At 38.8% G+C, this 19141-nt stretch overlaps 1 protein-coding gene across 2 annotated transcripts in view; it reads left to right on the plus strand.

The window, feature by feature from the left end:
- DCP1A (decapping mRNA 1A) overlaps positions 1-19141 on the plus strand; it is a 38572-nt gene that overhangs the window by 14554 nt on the left and 4877 nt on the right. For both annotated transcript variants that reach the window (XM_060766031.2, XM_060766032.2), the window contains 6 exons: positions 1690-1756; positions 3855-3969; positions 9395-9505; positions 10993-11745; positions 12421-12486; positions 17650-17868. In XM_060766031.2, coding sequence (XP_060622014.1) covers positions 1690-1756; positions 3855-3969; positions 9395-9505; positions 10993-11745; positions 12421-12486; positions 17650-17868 — 1331 coding nt within the window. The remainder of the gene's footprint in view (positions 1-1689; positions 1757-3854; positions 3970-9394; positions 9506-10992; positions 11746-12420; positions 12487-17649; positions 17869-19141) is intronic.

The raw sequence follows: 19141 nt of genomic DNA on the forward strand, positions 1-19141 counted from the left end.
TCTTAATGTAGGCCACCTTCATAATTACTTCATCTCTGCAGAAGAGAAAAGATGTTGATAGTTAACTTTCAGCAGGAGGTAATGTCAAGAGAAGCATCTTGGAAGCTAAGCAGAGTTAAACCTAGTTAGTACATGCATGGGAGGCCTCAATGAACTCCAAGTGCTGTAGGCTATGTTTCAGAGGAAGGAACTGGTGAAACCACCTCTGAATATTCCTTGTTTAAGGAAACACTATGAAATTCATTGAGCCTTCATAAGTTGACAGATGACTTTGGGGTACATACACACACATTTGGGGGTGGGGGGGAATCAGATTGGGTCATTGTATGGTTGAGAAAGGCGGGCTATAAATGTTGTAAATAAATAAATAAAACATGCTATCAGTGTGTATTTTGGGTGTAAGACTGATTTCTCATTGAATTGACATTGGCAGGTAGTCCTGATATACATATATGTTTGTATGTGAGTGGAACTGACAGCAGATAAAATTTTCCAAAGCTAAAGATGGGGAGAGGAAGCAGTTTACACTATTCTTATTTTCTTTTTATGTGTCGTCTTATTGCCTTATTGTATTGGAGATGAATTATCCAGTTCTAAAACGTAGTGAAGATCAGGGAATGAAGATGCTCAAGTGTATTAGTTCTAGCCATTCTTGCGTTGTGAAGACTTTTGACAGTAGTCTTACTTAAACTGTGGCTCCCTTACTTTTGCAGGGAAGGAAGGACTGGGCAACATCAGGCATGCCACTTAAAGAATACTTCTGTGTATAGCAATATTTCAAGTACATATAAATCATATAAATGTCCTGGGTCCTGTGCTGAGATATTAAATAGAGTGTCCATTTTGACATTTCTTTTTGTCAGTGTGTCTCTGTCCAAATAACACAACACTTCTTTGGTTCTCAGCTATATATGTTTTGTTCCATTGATATCACAGCTTTGCTAGTTTCATATTTTTTTTCCCTTAGACTTCTCTTTTATGGCACAGTAGAAATTTTGACCCCTGTCCTTCAAACATCTAGCTTTTTACTCATCCTTCATCCAGTTTTTTTTTTTAAAAACTGTCCTTTAATGTTCAATTATGATTCTATTTAGAATTACTCTCTCACATATGTTACTGCTGTTTGAAATATTAATCTGAGAGCAGTACAATCCTTTGCATGTCTACTCAAAAGCAAGTTGAAGTAAACTCACTGGGATTTCCAAGAAAATGTAAAACACTGCAACCCAAAGTTTCCTTTATATGTAATTGCCTTTCAAGGAATAAAATAAGAGTTTTATTTTAGTTATACATTCGTAACTGAAGTGAAGTTTATGTTTGGTGCTGCATCTTAGGTTTTGTTCTATTTCAATGTCCGTTTTATCTGACATGTTGTAATTAACTTGTCAGATTTGGAGCTTTGTGGATGGAACCTTTTTGTGGCTTAAGACTAATGCTCTTACTTGGGCACAGGATGGTTATTTTTAGTATAGCTTGTACATATTAAATTGTTCACTAGCATGTAATTTAATAACCAAACATCTATTTTATTATTTGTTTAATCATTCCAGTATAGGTGACTGAAGTAATACATTTGAAATCTATGTACTGTACTTTTTCAGTTTTTCATGTGAGGCACATCTGTAATCACTTGGATTTTTAAAAAGTAACCTGTTGATATTAACTAGTTCCTTTTTTAATATCTTAAAGTGTCCATTTACAGTATCTGGTTCTATGACAAGAATGACTGCCATCGAATAGCAAAACTCATGGCCAAGTAAGTACTGTGGCTTTTAAAAACAAGTTCGTATTTTTCATAGTATGTTTCTCTAGCTAGTAATGGCAAGACCTTTTATTTCAGCCATCACCTGCAGTTCCTGTGGATGTACAAAGTAACACTGTTTTTAAAAGATGGCTTCATCTTTTGTTAGAAGGAAAAAAAACTTGCAGGCTACAATATTATACCCATTTACTTCAAAGTAAAAATAGCAAAGTATTGTGGGACCTTAAAGATTAACACATTTATCATAGTGTGAATTTTCATAGACTTTGACCAGATAAAGACCTTTCTGTGCCATCAGGCCTTTGTGGGAGAATGAGGGGCATTCTGGTGGGGAGTTTATGGGTGGGATTTGGGGAGGGGGAGGTTTAAACATACTTTTTATTATATTTATTATATCTTAACTGTATTTTAAGTTAGTTATATTTAAGTTAAGTCAAATATTTAATAGTTTTTAAATAGTTTTTAATTTTTTATTTGCCTTTTAAAAATTATTGGGTTGGGTTATGTAATTGTGAGCTATCTAGAGTCCCTATGGGGAGAAATTAAGTACATACATACATACATACATACAGTAATAGTTTACACAAGTTTATGTAGGAATGAGTTTTGTTATTATAAGATCAGGCCTGTTCCCCAAGGACTTTACTTTGGAGACTTGATAAATGCAATCAACAGATCACCTTTTTTATTCGTAGAGGTTGAGTATCCCTTATCCAAAATACTTGGGACAAGAAGAGTTTTGTATTTTGGATTTTTTTCTAGCTTTTGGAATACCTTTATTTCCATATACATACAGAATGTGATATGTTAGAGATGGGGTCTAGGTTTAAACACAAAATTCATTAAGGTTTCCTAAATACCTTATACACATTGCCTGAGGGTATTTTATACACTATCATTAATAAAGTTATACATTAATCAAAGTTTGTGTACATTGAACCCACATAAAGCAAAGGTGTTGGTATCTTAGCCACCCATGTGGACAGTTTTGGATTTTGGAATATTTCAGATTTTGGATAAGTGATGCTCAGCCTTATGTGGTTGATATGGGAGTGTTTGTTGAAATAGCTTTGAACTATTTTGCTATAAGGAATGCTATGAAGCAGTGAAAGAGGTTCATGTACAGCAATTGCCATTGAAATAAAATAATTTTAATTGGCCATTGAAGAAACCAAATGTACATCTTGTAGTAACTAATTTGTATTTTCCATATTTCTGTTTCTTTAATTTTGTTCATTCTGCTTTGCATAGACTGTTTCTTGCTAAGATATGCGAATTATCCTATTATATTAATTTAGTATTTGGAAATCTTTATTGTTATTTATATGAAACTCTGTTCTTGAACAGTTGTTGTCCCTACCTGTCCTGTATTTGTTGTCATTCAGTCCCTTCTGATCAACTCTGAACAGTTTTCTTAAAAATTGTACCCCTTTCAACTTTGTTGATGCTGAAACATTTATCCTGCCATGACTAATAAAAATAAAATAGAGAAGTGGTCTGACTTGGTGTCTTCAGCATAAATAGAGGGTGCATGAAAGGTGAATCAGAGACTTAACTTTGCTGGGTAATTATGCCAGTATAATGGTGAAGCCTTTCCCTTCCAGATTTGAAAATGATGGCTTTGTATATTTGCTGCTTTTGGCTGTCCTGCAAAAAGTGCATCTGCTAGCATCATGGACTATTGCACTGGCATAGTGTATACACCAACAGGATTCCTGTGGATGGACAGGTCTCGAAGCAGTCAAGTATTGATGAAAGGATTCTAAATATATATTCTCATTTTTTCAAACAGTTGTAAAGATTATTATTGTTTGTAAGCAACATACTGCTTACCTTGAATTTGTCAAATTACGATCTAAATTGGTTACAGCCATCAGATATAAAGAATCATCCCGCAGTACAACATGTTTTTGTGCTGCGCTATTTTACTGTTCACTTATCTAACTACAATACATAACACACAGATTTTGTGAGGTACAAATTCAAATGGATACAGTAACATGTAATCATAGCACCATGTTTCAGTGAATGATACATGTTGCTACATATTTTAATGCATTCCAAACATTTGCAATCTTGTTTTCCCCTGCAGAGTAGTACAAGAAGAAACACAAAGATCCCAACAGGATAGAGGAAATATCAGTAGGATTAATGGATGCACTGATATTCTAGAGATGCTAAGCAAAGCCAAGGTTGAATATGAACGGGTAAGCAAATGCATGTTAGCATCTAAAAACAGATGATTATTATTGTGTATTTTAATAAAATCTAGACTAAATCTAGACTAAATTGTAATATTGTTTCTTTCTAATATGCTGGGATAGTTGTTTCTCAGTTTTTACTTGCTTGATGTATCCATTCTCAGTAAAGCTGAAGGAGCAATCCACAACTCAAGGGTTAATCCCTTGTGTTACCTGATTAAGACAGAAGTCCATTCCATCAATTGACTTCTCCCTTCCTCATCCCTTTTTAATTTCTTGCCTTACATTACACTCTTCTCTTTCTATTCTCGAATTAGTTTCTACTCCATGTTTAAAGTAGAGCAAATGGCATCAACAGACAGCAGTGTTTTAAGGGGGGAAATGAAAGCTGCAAGAGTTGGATGGTGATATACATGAGTCCCGGTTCCCTTCAGAAAAATGATATTAGCAAACAAAAAGTGAATCAATGCCCAACACTTCTCTGACTCCATGTTTGCAGGTCATAGATTAAGAAATAGTAAGAACAAGATTGTGGAGGAAGTCTGTAAACAGACCTTCGGAGTCAATTCTAAGAGGACTGTTTAATTCATTCAGTGAGAGTGAGCTGTAGCAAAAATAAACAATTATCAGAAGTAGTAAACATAAAAATGTTTGAAAGCTCATTGAAGAAGAGTAAAAAAGACAATAATTGGGAGAAAAAAAATATTTTAAGAAGTACCTGACTCTAAGTGTGCAAATGCTCTCTGAGACAAGAGGAGCTTCAGGACATGATTTTAAAAGAGGTGGTGGAGAAGAACTAAAAATGAGGTTTGAAAATAAGGTTAACAGATTTATTGTATGATGGGGATGTTAGTTTCCACAATGCAGTTAATATATTTGGACAAGATTTCATAAAAGGACCTTGCAGCTTTTCCTGAGACATCCTCAGTACTCTGTAATGAGATGTCATCTCAGATCTGACCTTACTAGTTACTGTAAAGAAATACTTGAATTGGTAGATCAAACATCCTAGATGAAGGAATTTTATTTGTACTGCAAAGCAAAGTGACAGTCACAATGAGCTTCTGTAGAATAAGCTTCTATATGAAAGAGATTCTGTCTGAACATTAGGAAAAAAATTCCTGGCGACAAGACCTGTTAGACAGTGGAATAGGCTGCCCTGAAATGTGGTGGTCTCCTCCTCTGGAGGTTTTTGAGCAGAGACTGGATGACCATTTATTGGGAGTGTTTTGATTGTATACCTCTGCATGGCAGGAAGTTAAACTGGATAGCTCTTGTGGTCTCTTCCAAGTCTATAATTCCATGATTGTGTGATTTTTGTGTGTCAGGAGAGCAGTGAAGATACGTCCAAGACACTGGAACTTAGAGCAGCAATGGTGATGATTTCAAACTATGTAGATATGGGGTTGCAGTTATCTATATTACATTTTCCCTATACTCACAACCTCAATAGCTGGGGGTTCATTCTACAAGTTCTATGGCAAATAACAGTGACTTTGATGTTTTTCTTGCTAAAATATGTGTGTAATGCAGCAAGTTGGAAAGAGACTTCAACATTTGTTAGGCACTACAAAATTGACACTACAAAGTATTGGCCTACAAGCAGTGCTTCAGAACAACAGCAACCACTTCCATAAATGAGATTTCAGTATACCCCACTAGTTATAGATTGTTCTTTCAATCCTAGGGAGAATAAGAGGTTGACATTTATCTTGAATGATCAGTCTAGAAAGTCTAAAGAAGAAGCGGTCTAGCCTCACACAGTGGCTACCATTTTTTTAAATATTGGATAGAGGGTTTGTCTTATTCTTCTTAGTAATACTTTCTATCTTTAAGGCTTATGGTGTTGGTGAGCATAGGAATGTATCAACACCGACAAGGTGTGGGGGGAGGGGGAAGAGTCAATAGATGACATGGATTTAAAACTTTGATTTTCTGACTTGATCAGCAGGCAGGCAATCTCTGCCATGGATTGTTTCTTTAGCCCTCCTAGTATGACTGTTCACAGTGAATTCCAATATTTCATACCGTTCTCAACATTTTTTTTCTCTTTCCTAGTAAGACACTGTAGTAAAATGCAACTGTTTTGGATTATTTCTCTGAAAAACATAATATCCAGACTTCCATCACTGTTTCATCTTGAACATAATCTGTCTTTAAAAAGGTTAATATCAATCTCAGATACCGTCTTTCCAAAGAGTAGGATAAATGCCAGCCGTATACTGCTTTAAACATTCTATTCAATATGCTTTTTACTCTTTATAAATCTGATTATATTACAGATAGCCTAGGAAAGGTTGTAACATTAAAGTTCTCAGTAATTCTTTCCAAGCATAGCATAAGGGTGCATTCTCAACACATTGTATATTTCCTTACCCAAACTGACTGAGCAAAACAGAAACAAGCAATGAATCACCATCGTCTGGGAATACTCTTCAGTCTTAAAATGCTTGAGGGGATGTTGAATCATGATGTAAAAGGTTAAGGGCTTTCAACTATCATAGAACAGCAATTTTGGGCATACTTAAATTTGTCTAAAATGACTTACTGCAATTTTAAAAAATGAATACCATGGCTTGTAAAATGTTGTGGTGTCTCTAGTTTAATAGTATTGGTTGAAAATTGTGAGGAGGACTTTGCCAGTTCCATTTTTCTTGGAAGGGGGGGGGGTGGGGTTGGGTGGGAAGCAATTGAGGACTGTGCTCTAAGCTTTGACATTTTATTTTGTGGCCATTACTTTGAAATACAGATATTCCTTATACTACACCTGATTCCCAGCTTGAAAGAAATTGTGTTTGTTCACAGCCTTTGTTGTTGCAGAGAGATGTACAATGGTGAGGTCTGCTCCCCTGCCAGCTCTTTTCATTTTGTCTCTGGAGTCACTTGCTCGTGCTATTAAATAATGAAGGGTTTCAAACTTTGTGCCCCATCCCATCAAAGTTTAAAGCACTTTATTCTTTGAATTGACTTTATATGTGGGTGGCATACAAGCATTTATCTGGGATTGAACCAAAATGTTTTCTGTTGTGTTTCTCTAATTGACGAGTTCAGACTCATATCAGGATTTTCTATCAAATGGAAAGTCAGAACTATTGCTATTAGATATGAATTCTCCCAAGCAAGATAATTGTCCTGGCACCATTACCAAGAATTTTAGTATCAAAAAGCAACTTGACAACGGTACGACTGTACCAGTTGTACTGCGGTATAGTTCCTTTTCCATAAGCATATAGGATCAAATAAATGTGATAAAAATTAATGTTATCACCTGACTGTTTGACATCATAAGAGATCTGTCCTCCATGTTCCAAAATACAGATTACCATTTGAGAGAGTCTGCTGATGTGGTGCAAAAGATATTTCTCCATAGCCAATTCAGAAGTATGAATTAAGTAGATTTTTGTCTGCCATCCTATTTACTACAGTGCATATGTCTTATCTCCATAAAGAGTGTAATAGGAAAGGGGATGCTCCTGTTAAGACTACGAAATGTAGCTTTCTGGTCTGTCAGAACCTGAAGTGACAGACCAGGTACCCACTGACACATAGTGGGCAGTACCTAGGTTGCAGTATAGATAGATATCCCTCTGTTTGAAATGCTGGTGACAAAGATTGAAAATTGGGTCACTAATTCATATGATAATACATGGAGTTAATACATAATATTAACTCCTTTTTAGCGTGACACTTTGGTAATAGCCCTGCTTTTTAAAGACATACACATTTTAAGCTACAACACTATTTGGAATATTTAGTCCCACTATTTGGAACCTAGTAAAAATTCACAATTGTGGAGCTTATTTCCAAAATGTATCAAATTCTCTTGAACTAATTTTACAGAAATTGAAAAAATATCCTGAGAATATGCATTATTTTGCTATAAAATGCAATTTTCCAAGCTCTGGACCAAATTTACTGTATTTTCTGGTATATGAGATGACTTTTTAATCCTGGAAAATCCTTTGAGAAGTTGGGGGTCATCTTATACGGTGGGTATAAAAAGATGGAGGTTCCGAAATACCATGCGAGAGAGGCAGACAGCTGCCCTCTTGCTGGAGCAGGGTGCCCAAAGCTGCTGCTGTTAAAACTAGAGATCACCTCTGACAAAATCTGTCTAGTATGTTCCAGATGGATCTTAAAGTAATCCTGCTGTGCAGTTGAGAGGAGACTGTGAGAGAGTCAGTATGAGAAATGGGCAGGGCAGAAGCAAGAAAATACATTTGTAAAGGCCTGGGTGATTTAATCTAGGATTGTAAATCAGTATAATCCTTCAAGTACTTTCTGCATGCAGTCCATATGTGAAAATGAATGTATTTGGTTGTATTTTCTTAAGGGGCTTTCTCCCTTTTGTCCTCAAAAAGAGAATAACAGTATCACAACCTGGAATTACACACAAGGACAATATTTGAAGATCATAAAATTTTCAAGGAGTTTCAGTCTAGACTGTAAATAGTCTAAATAGGAAGACAACATTAAGGCACTGTCTGTTGCAAGACAAACCCGTTAAAGCACCAGAAACCATATATGCATTGCATTTTAAATCTGTAAAATATTTTTAAAAATGTCTATTTAAAATGTATTTAAAAGCCACTAGAAATGGAAGTGAAATCATAAGTTTCCTTTTACTAGCAAACTTTACAGTTGTTGCAATATATTTCTCTTTCTTTGATCGTTAGCTTTTGATTATTATTCCTCAAGATATCCTAATGTAAGGTAAAGAATGCATTTTTCTGTGAACTTGAGTTCCCTTGACGTGATTGCATCATAAATAGCATAGTCAAAAAAATGAAAGTGACAGATCACCTGAACCATGAAGCTGAATCATCATTTTATTTTAGTGCTTTTAGTACACTTGCGTGATGCTTGGCAATCATTATGAGCACAAAAGTCTAAGCCCAATTTTGAGCTCTAACCCGAACAGACCCATTCAGTCAATGGAAATTTGAGATATAAATACTAACATGAATTCCATTGATTCAATGTGTTTATTCAAATTGGATGTACAATTGTACTGAGGTCAAGCTGATTTTGTAATTGTTTTGCACAAACCATGGTGGTATGCAAGTGAAAAATATTAATAATCTCTTAAGAAAAAATGCTTCCTACTTAATAGTGGATTGGGAAAAAAACCTTTTTCATTCATTTGCATAACAAACCAGGAGTACATCCCTTGTTTAGCTGAGAGGGCAAATTGGAAAACTGTAGTTTTACATAGCAATCCTGACCTTTCCTTCATCAAGATATTTTATAACTCAAAACATAGACAGGACTATTCAGTAACCATATGGTCTGATACCACAGTATTGTATAGTTTTCCCTTTATGAAAAGCTGCTGTGTGGAAGGAAAGAAGAGAAGAATGAGACAAAAAAGTATTCTAAAAGTTGTTTGTCTGTACAGGAATCAGAGGCATTAATATGTTTTATTTTCTAGAACCAGAAAGGTGATTTAATCAGTGTGACACGAGAAAGTATAAATTCCACAAAGGCCGAAAACGCAGAGACTTCGGAGCATGGGTTATCGATGCTATTAATGCAAGACCATGTAAGTTGGGTTATATTTAATTATATCTAATGTGGATATACATTTATTCCCATTATTCTATTTCTCTATTTGTTCTTCCTTTGTAGGTTTTAATTCTTCTAATTAAAAAATAATATTATTTGTTGAAAGGTGGCTGGTCTGATGTGTTAGACAGGAACGTGTTGATGGAATGTATTAGATTGGGACTTTTCTGTCAAGCTTTTAAAATAGAAAATATAACAGGAGAACCATGTGTACACTTTTCCTAGCTTTCTGTGTTGTAAATACAGAAAATTACTGTGAACATTAGAGCTAATTCACCCTGATTTTGCTGTTAGTTATACTTGTTATAAGAGTAGGGATGACGGGAGATACCTCTTGACGATTGTCTGCAAGAAAACTGCATTTCTAATTTAATAAAATTATTGCTGATTTTAGATTGTGCATTTTCCCTGATATTATACGATCTTACTGACAAATATGCATATCATATTGGTTTAGCCAAAATAAAATTTTAGCTGAGAAGTGAGACAAAAATCCAAAGAATAAATAATACATTGCATAGTGGGTTGCAAGAAATAAAATGGTGATCACATCTGTAGGATAATTTGTGCCTGCAAGTGGTACCACCTGGTGGAAGGAAGAGAGTGATGCACAGCTTTCTTTCAGGGAATCTCCTAGAAATGGGACTTCTCCTGTTCCCCAGGTATTTCTGTTGTTAAATTGATATGTTTAATCAGAGGTGGTGTCAACAGTTTTTTAGGCTGTTGGTGTAGGCTAGTGAGGACAGATATGGTCATGGTACTCCTTTATGAAGTCTTTATTTGAACTGGAGTTTTAAGTGAAACCTAATTGGGATTGGATTGGTTGCTTCAAAAGCTTTATCCATTTACAATATTTGTACTTGTTGCATTTTGTTCAGTACTAGGAAGCTAACAGACATTCTCCTCAATGTTTTCTGACTATTGCAATTGTGACATTTGGAGTAAGAACTTATTTCTGTTTCAAACAATTCCAAGCAACAGGGCAGAAGGTGTTTGCTTTGGCTGTGATGTTTTCCCTCTCTGGCTAAGGTTTAAAGAATTGAACAACTCCACTTGGAATATCTTGCCTTAGGATGATGTGTGCGCAAATCGGCTAAAGCATATCATTGGGAATAATTACTATATTGGGACAAATGGATTTATGGCTCATAATTTTCTTGATTCTTTAAATATAATTGCAGATTTAAGTATAAAAAGCAGAGAAACAGCTGGAATTCAGGAATTGTATGTGAACTCAGTCCCATCAGTGTATACTTCACACTGATCAGTACTTCATGTAACTATAATTATACCAATGGCAAAGCATTACGCTCTCATAGATCATATACTCTTTAGATGATTCCCAAACTTTAGAAGCAGTGTAATTATTAGTGCTCTCAACACTTGTGTGTATAAAAAGAAGTACAAGAGCCATATCAATGTATAATACACCAAATGTGAGTTTCTGATCTTTTTCTTTCCCAGCCATGTCAATCCATACCTAAACATCTAACAGTGGAAGAATTATTCGGAACTTCATTACCAAAGGAACAATCTGCAGTTCCCTGTTGTAATCCAGAGAGAACAGAGAAGGCTGACACCTCATGTAGAGAGCACAGTTTACTTCTACCTTTTTCCTTTGAACAATCAACCGTAATTCATCAGCCTATAGGAAAGCTGGACTGCCCAAGCTTCAGAAGTAATGCTTCTACCTTACTGCCACTGGAGTGCATGCCACCCTTGCTAATTGCCTCGCCTTCTGTTTCCCAGTCTGAAGTAAATAAAGCTTCAAGCTATACTGGGCAGCTAAGCCCTATAGTTAATTCAGCCGTGGCAACAGAAACTCCATGTGCAAATATGCTTCAGAGCATGAGTACAAACAATAACATAATGCAAGTGATGCAGCAAGCAGCCAAGCAGGTACCTCCACTTGTGAATCAATCATTGTCTGATATGAACCACAGTCCACAAAATAGAACTCCTGTTCAAAGCCAGTTTGTAACATCTTTGTCTGCAACAAATACAGGAGACACATCAAACACACCACTTCCAAATATGGATCTTCTTCAGAAACTCAGGTTGACCTCTCAGCATGATCAAATACAGCAGTCACTTAACAAAACCCCAGTAGCACCAAGCTCTTCATCTGCCATTAGTCAGTTGGCAACACCAGATTGTTTCAAGGAATCCCACAACAAGCAGCAGCCACTGACTGGTAAAATTATTCCATCTGTGCAGGTAATTTGTTGGTTAATAGGTCTGATTTTTTTTATGATGATGATGATGATGATACTAATGTTTTAACCTGCTGAAAAGCATTTCTGTAAATCCTGTATTTGATAGCCATGGCCCTCATGCCATCACATTGTGATCTTTCTTGAACTGAAGAGAGTCTGCACGATTTCTGTCTTAACTTTGTGACTGATTTGAGATTATAATACTTTTTGATTGCTCCAGTTGCATAATTTTAATGAGATCGGGCATTTGAAGATTTTATTTGAAAATTGTGAATGTGTCAGAAGAATATAAGATTGTCTAATTGGCTATCATAACAAATGTTTCTGAAACAAATAATAGTAGTGGATTGAATAAATACATCTGATGCAGGACATGCACAGGTTTGCAGTCAAGAAGCAGCCAGGCACTTAGACAGTAAGCCTTACAGTACTATAAAACCAGTGATAGAGAGGAGAATAATAACCAAATCTTTGAAAGGAGGAACTACAGTAAAGGCAATAGGAAATGGTTTTCACTATTTAGTTAGGTTTTGAGGACACCAGATGTATTTTATTTAATGTATGACTTGTAGCATCATAATGCCCCATATCTACTATGAAAATGTGAGATCAAAGCTATATATGAGAGAGGCAAGCTCTTGTTTGTGGATTATTTTATTTCTCTTTTAATGTATAGGTTACTCAGCAAAACAAGGAGCTTGAAACATTTCCACATCACAAAGCTTTGTCAAAAGGAAACCAGGTATGCATATAAATCCTCACATAACTACATTGCCATCCCACTGGATGATTCTATGATTTTAACACATTGCTTTCTCCCCTCTTGATCAACTTGATGCAAGTCTGTATGTGTGTGTGTGTAGCTATTACTTTATGTTATTTATTTCTATAAAGCCCTGAACAGTTCTGGCTCAGCTTACCTGTCTGAACATATCTCATGCTATGAACCATCACAAAGTCTATGATCGACAGGAGAGGCCTTCTCTCAGTCCCAGCATCCTCACAAACGCGAAGTGGAGACAAGAGACAGGGCCTTCTCAGTGCTGGCCCCTTGCCTGTGGAACTCTCTACCCAGTGACATTAGATTGGCCCTCTCCCTCTTACTCTTTAGAATGAAACTCAAAACCTGGCTATGGGACCAAGCATTCGAACAGTAGAGAAAGTAATTTAGAATGAGACCCAATTTGTCTGAATGATAATGGACTGACCTGGACTACAATTTCAAATCTGCATGATTTAAACAACATTTTAGTAATTTTAAAGGATTAAAGAATTGTTTTAATTGCTTTTGTCATTTATTGCTGTTGTTGGTATTGAATAAATGCCTGTTGTGAAGCTGCCCTTCGTCCCTCTCTGGGGATAAGAAGGGCGGGCTACAAATATGTGAAATAATAATTATTATTATTATTATTAACTTTATTTGTACCCCGCTAGCATCTCCCGAAGGACTCGATGCGGCTTACACGGGCCGAAGCCACAAAACACAATACAATAGAAAACATAACACAGCAATAAACAAAGCAAATCAAACAATTAAGCAAAATAACCACAATGACAATACATCAAGACACTATTAAAACTGGTTCGGCCAGCGCAATGCGGTACAGGGTTAAAAGTGCTGAGATGGCAGGAGGAACGTAGGATTAAAAGTGCGGTGTGCAGCAACATTAGTTGTGCTAAAGTGCATCTAGGACTTGGGATGGGGATTCCTAATCTGCGAAGGCACATCGGAACAGCCAAGTTTTTAGGTTCCTTCTGAAAACTGCCAGAGTAGGGGCCTGACGAAGCTCTTTTGGGAGGGCATTCCAAAGTCGGGGGGCCACCACAGAGAAGGCCCTGTCCCGCGTCCCCACCAAGCGCGCTTGCGACGTAGGTGGGATCACGAGCAGGGCCTCCCCAGATGACCGGAGCGAGCGTGTGGGTTCGTAGATGGAGATGCGGTCACGCAGGTAGGGTGGTCCCAAACCGTTCAGGGCTTTGTAGGTGAGCACCTGCACCTTGAATTGGGCTCGGAAAATAAATGGCAGCCAGTGGAGCTCCTTGAACAAGAGGGTTGACCTCTCTTGATAATGAGCTCCAGTTAGCATCCTGGCTGCTGCCCGCTGGACCAATTGTAGTTTCCGAGCCGTCTTCAAGGGCAGCCCCACGTAGAGCGCATTGCAGTAATCCATTCTAGAGGTGACCAAGGCGTGGACCACCCCGGCCAGATCCGCCTTCACGAGGTACGGTCGCAGCTGGCGCACAAGTCTCAGTTGCGCAAAGGCCCTCCCGGATACCGCCGACACCTGAGCCTCAAGTGTAAGCGAAGAATCCAGGAGGACACCCAAACTGCGGACCTGTGGCTTCAGGGGGAGTGTAACCCCGTCCAACACAGGTTGCCACCCTATACCCCGATCCGGTTTACGATCGACCAGGAGGACCTCTGTCTTGTCGGGATTGATCTTCAGCTTGTTCTTCCTCATCCAGATCGACACAGCGGCCAGGCACTCGTCCAGCACCCGAGAAGCCTCCTTGGAATTAGGTGGAAAGGAGTAGTAGAGTTGTGTGTCATCCGCATAGAGATGGCACCCAACTCCAAAACTCCGGATGACCTCTCCCAGCGGTTTCATGTAGATGTTGAAGAGCATGGGCGACAAGATAGATCCTTGCGGGACCCCACAGGTCAAAGGCCAGGGGTCCGAGCAGGCGTCTCTCAGCTTCACCATCTGGGTGCGTCCCTCCAGGAAGGACCGGAGCCACGACAAAACCGTGCCCCCAAGGCCCATCCCAGAGAGGCGACCCAGAAGGATACCATGATCGATGGTATCGAAAGCCGCTGAGATGTCCAGGAGAACCAACAGGGTCACACTCCCCCTGTCCAACTCTCTGCGGAGGTCATCCACCAAGGCGACCAAGGCTGTCTCGGTGCCATGACCAGGCCTGAAACCAGACTGTGCCTGATCTAGGTAGTTGGTATCGTCTAGGAAGCCCTGGAGCTGGGAGGCGACCACCCGCTCCAGCACCTTACCCAAGAAAGGGAGGTTGGAGACTGGCCTGTAGTTATTCAGCACCGTGGAGTCAAGGGAAGCTTTTTTGAGGAGTGGACGAACCACTGCCTGTTTCAAACCAGATGGAAAAATCCCTTGCTCCAACGATGCATTGATAATCAATACAAACCAGTCAACCAACCCCTCCCTGGCTGATTTAATGAGCCAAGATGGGCATGGGTCTAGAGATGAGGTGGTCGCTCTCACAGCCCCAAGAATCTCCTCCACTGTTTCAGGGAGAACAAGCCTAAAAGAATCCCATAAAACTGGACAAGCAGGTGCCTCCGTCACCTCTCCTGGCACTGCGATGGAATTGGAGTCGAGCTCGAGGCGTATCTGGGCGACTTTATCTGCAAAATGGTGTGCGAAATCGCGACACCGAACTGCGGGGTCGTCAGGGACCTCCTCCACCGCAGGTGGGTGGAGGAGTTCTCCCACGACCCGAAACAGCTCCGATGATCTATTTGCTGCAGATGCTATACGAGCGGTCGTGAATGACTTCCTGGCCGCCCGTATGGCCACGGAGTATGCCTTAAGAGAGGCTCTAGCCCGTGTTCGATCAGATACATCTCGAGATTTCCTCCATTTGCGCTCTAGCCCCCTTCTCGTATGCTTCATCACAGCCAGCTCCTCGGTGAACCAAGGAGATGGCCTGTCACGACGCAACGAGATGGGGCGTTCGGGTGCGATCGTATCTAACGCCCTGGCCATCTCCCCGTTATAGAGAGTTACCAAGGCGTCGATAGAATCGCCAGGCTCCAAGGCAGGAAGAACCCTAAGATTCCTCAGGAATCCGTCCGGATCCATCAGTCTCCTAGGGCGGACCATCTTAATTTGTCCTCCACCCCTGCGGAGGTTTAGGGTCGCAGTAAGTCTAAATGTGACCAGATGATGGTCAGACCATGACACTGGAAGGATGTTTTGATCTTCCACTCTGATCAATTCATCGTCCGCCACAAAGACAAGGTCGAGAGTGTGCCCAGCTTGATGCGTGGGGCCAGATATTATCTGTGACAGTCCTATGGCCGTCATGGTGGCCATAAAGTCCTGAGCTGCGCCAGATAAAGTGGTCTCGGCGTGGATGTTAAAGTCTCCCAGCACCACCAGGCGCTGGGAGACCAAGGCCGAATTAGAGACCACTTCCGCTAAGACCACTTCCGCTAATAAATAAATAAATAAATAAATAAATAGGTATTTATTTAAATAGCCACTTACATCTAAATATTTTAAAGTGGTGAGCAACAACCATAAAAACTATACGCAAAGGGATCTCATAGGCCTTTGAAGACTGAGAAAACAAAGTTGCTAGCATTATCTAAGGTACATCTAAGGATTTAGGATTGGTCTGTAAACATTTACGCTACCAACTTGGTTCTCTCAGTTAGTCTGTTAGGTGCTACAGGGTCCTTTTGTATACTGATGCTCCAGACTAACACAGCTATGTTCTTGAGTTCTTCTCCCATGAAATAAATTTGTGCTATCTTTAAGAATTAAAAAACTGCCCAACAAAATACCGTCATCCCTCCCAAATGTACATAAAAATGAGAATTCTTGGAACAGGCTTAGTATCAAGGGGATTCCAGACAGTTGTGGACATCTTGCTGAATGTACTGCTCCAAACAGCAGGGGAACAGGCCTCAGGGCTGCCAAAGGGGCATTTCTGGTTGGCCTCGAGGACAGAACCAATGTAAAAGTGAGAAGAAGGCATGTTCTCAAGCAGTTTGTGTTGCTATAATGTTGACATACATAACTGAGATGGTGGGAAGCATCTTCAAATATGCTTTTTTCTTGCTTTTTTTTTTTTTTTGAGATTTCCAAATCTTGACAGAATGAGAATATTTACAAATTTTGCCCTTAACTGTATAAAATAAGAATGCAGTTAGCGATTACTTTTGATAACTTTTTAAACATTCCCTACTTTTTCGAAAGCATATTGTAGTCCTTTTTCATTTTTTCAATGTAATTCAGAATGTTTTTATAAGGAAGCCAAGAAACAGCCAACAACTATAATGCCCATATTATTATTAATGAGACATATCTCTGAACTACATTAAAATGAAACTTTGATTAGTATGGATTCATTAGTTGTTTCCTGTATTTATTCATTTCTCTATTTACTAGTTTATTTATTGGGTTTGTGCCCTGCCTTTCTTCTGGGATGGGCTCCAAGGCATACACAAAAATTTGCTGTAATCCTATTGATTGTAATGGTATTTCAGCCATAAATCACTTAAACCATGCTGTCTTTTATTCTGGTTGGCAGTCAGTGTGGCATGTTTTTCCCCCATTCCGGTACTAGCAAAAGAACCAAATTACTTTAGAGCAGAGCTTTACAAACATTTTATGTTGGTGACACATTTTTAAACATGCACTATTTCACACATACTAATCCAGTTTTACTAGTAAACCAGAGGTTAAACCAACCCCTTATAAGACATACATAAATAGCAGTAATGAAATATATGAGGACACAACATCTCATGAAAACCTTTCATTTTTAATTTTAAAAATACATGATTTCTTGCTTATTTCACATAGCCTCGGGTTTCTCATTACATTCATGCAACACACCTACTGCAACCGACACACAAATATGTCGTGATACACTAATGTGTCGCAACATACAGTTCTGAAAGCTCTGCAATAGAAGCCAGCAGTGAGCCATTTCGTATCCCTTTCTCCTGTGTCTTAGACAAAGCTGACACGAAAAGGAAGTACATTATTGCTTTATTGGATTGTAGACTGGGGTTCTCAGGTTACAAAAATAGGATATGTGCCATAATGATGAACATATGCTGCTGAAGTAACATTAGAAGGGACTCTTAATAAAGGTATACAGGCAATGACTTTAATATCTACATTGGCCCCTTCCTTTGCAGGTTGCTTCTCCACAGTTTGCTGCAGCTACAACCACAGTGGTGCCCTCAGTCCTCTTGTCACCAAGTATGTTCCAGCAGTCAGCTTTGAAATCATCTGAAACTGAAAGCAAAGTTTGTTCCTCTTCTCCACCTGCCCTTGGAGCAGTAGATGTTCAGGCATTCCCTCCAACAGCTCTTAGTAGATCTCAGCTTCAAGAAACTTTAATACATCTAATAAAGGTATCATCTGTAACTTAGAATATGAGAGCTCATATTCAGTTTTGATAATTTGCCCTTCTCTGTATGGTGCAGAAGAGCAAACCACAAATATGTTTCAGGCTAGTTTCAAAGATACAATTTCCAAATTTTTTACTGTTGAAATCATTTACTCCTGTTCAGCTCTCAGTTTAATTGCCATATTTACTCAAATCTAGTGTGCTCCTGGTAGCGCAGTGGGTTAAAGCGCTGAGCTTTTGAGCTTGTTGACCGAAAGGTCGCAGGTTCGATTCCGGGAAGTGGCGTGAGCTTCCGCTGTCAGCCCCAGCTTCTTCCAACCTAGCAATTCGAAAACATGCAAATGTGAGTAGATCAATAGGTACTGCTCCGGCAGGAAAGTAACGGCGCTCCATGCAGTCATGCCAGCCACATGACCTTGGAGGTGTCTATGGACAACACCGGCTCTTTGACTTAGAAATGGAGATGAGCACCACACCCCAGAATCAGACATGACTGGACTTAATGTCAGGGGACAACCTTTACCTAGTGTGCCATCAAATCTAATGTGCACCTCAGTTTCAAGACCCTGAAACAAAAACAAAAAAGGGGGATTTGCTGGCAAATCTCATGCTCTAATAAAGATGTAAACCCAATACAATTTTTTGTGATTTTCCTTAGACTTGAATGGCTACCCTGTTTTTCTTTTTAGAAATATTTGAGTTCGCAGCATTATGTTTGCCATTCGTGTTTGGAAATCAAAAGAAACTTGGCAAATTTGAAATATTTAAGGATGCTTCTCAATTATACTTTCAAGTTTGCTTTATAAGTGTGTCAGTAAATCCAGAAAATCACAGAGAAAAATCTTACACCAAGAACAGGCTTGTATTAAGAGGATTGTTTTGTCCTCTCTGCCACCCCCAGTTCACAAACCTTTGTGCTACATCAGTACATTCTGGTACTTTCTACACTGATAGCAGTGAGTCTTGCTCTGCATACAGAGTAGAGATCTGAAAATAACAGGACATGAAAACATACTACTTTGATAATAGAATTGTTAGGGCTGAAATGGGCCCCTTACTAGGTCATAAAATCAGCTTTGTGGCCTATGTTTTGTTTCTTTGTCAGATTTTTTTCTGCACAACCTGTTATTTCTTTTTCCATGGCAGAACCATGCGAATAACAAAGGAACTTGCTGACTATGAAGTGAGAAGGAAAAATACTGTGAACAGAGCTGAGCTGTCAGAAATTTTACTTTGTAATTAAAATCATGTCAAACTTTCAGGTTCCTGCTAGTGGC

This window comes from Anolis sagrei, chromosome 2 (genome assembly GCF_037176765.1).
Source record: "Anolis sagrei isolate rAnoSag1 chromosome 2, rAnoSag1.mat, whole genome shotgun sequence".
Taxonomy (NCBI): Eukaryota; Metazoa; Chordata; class Lepidosauria; order Squamata; family Dactyloidae; genus Anolis; species Anolis sagrei.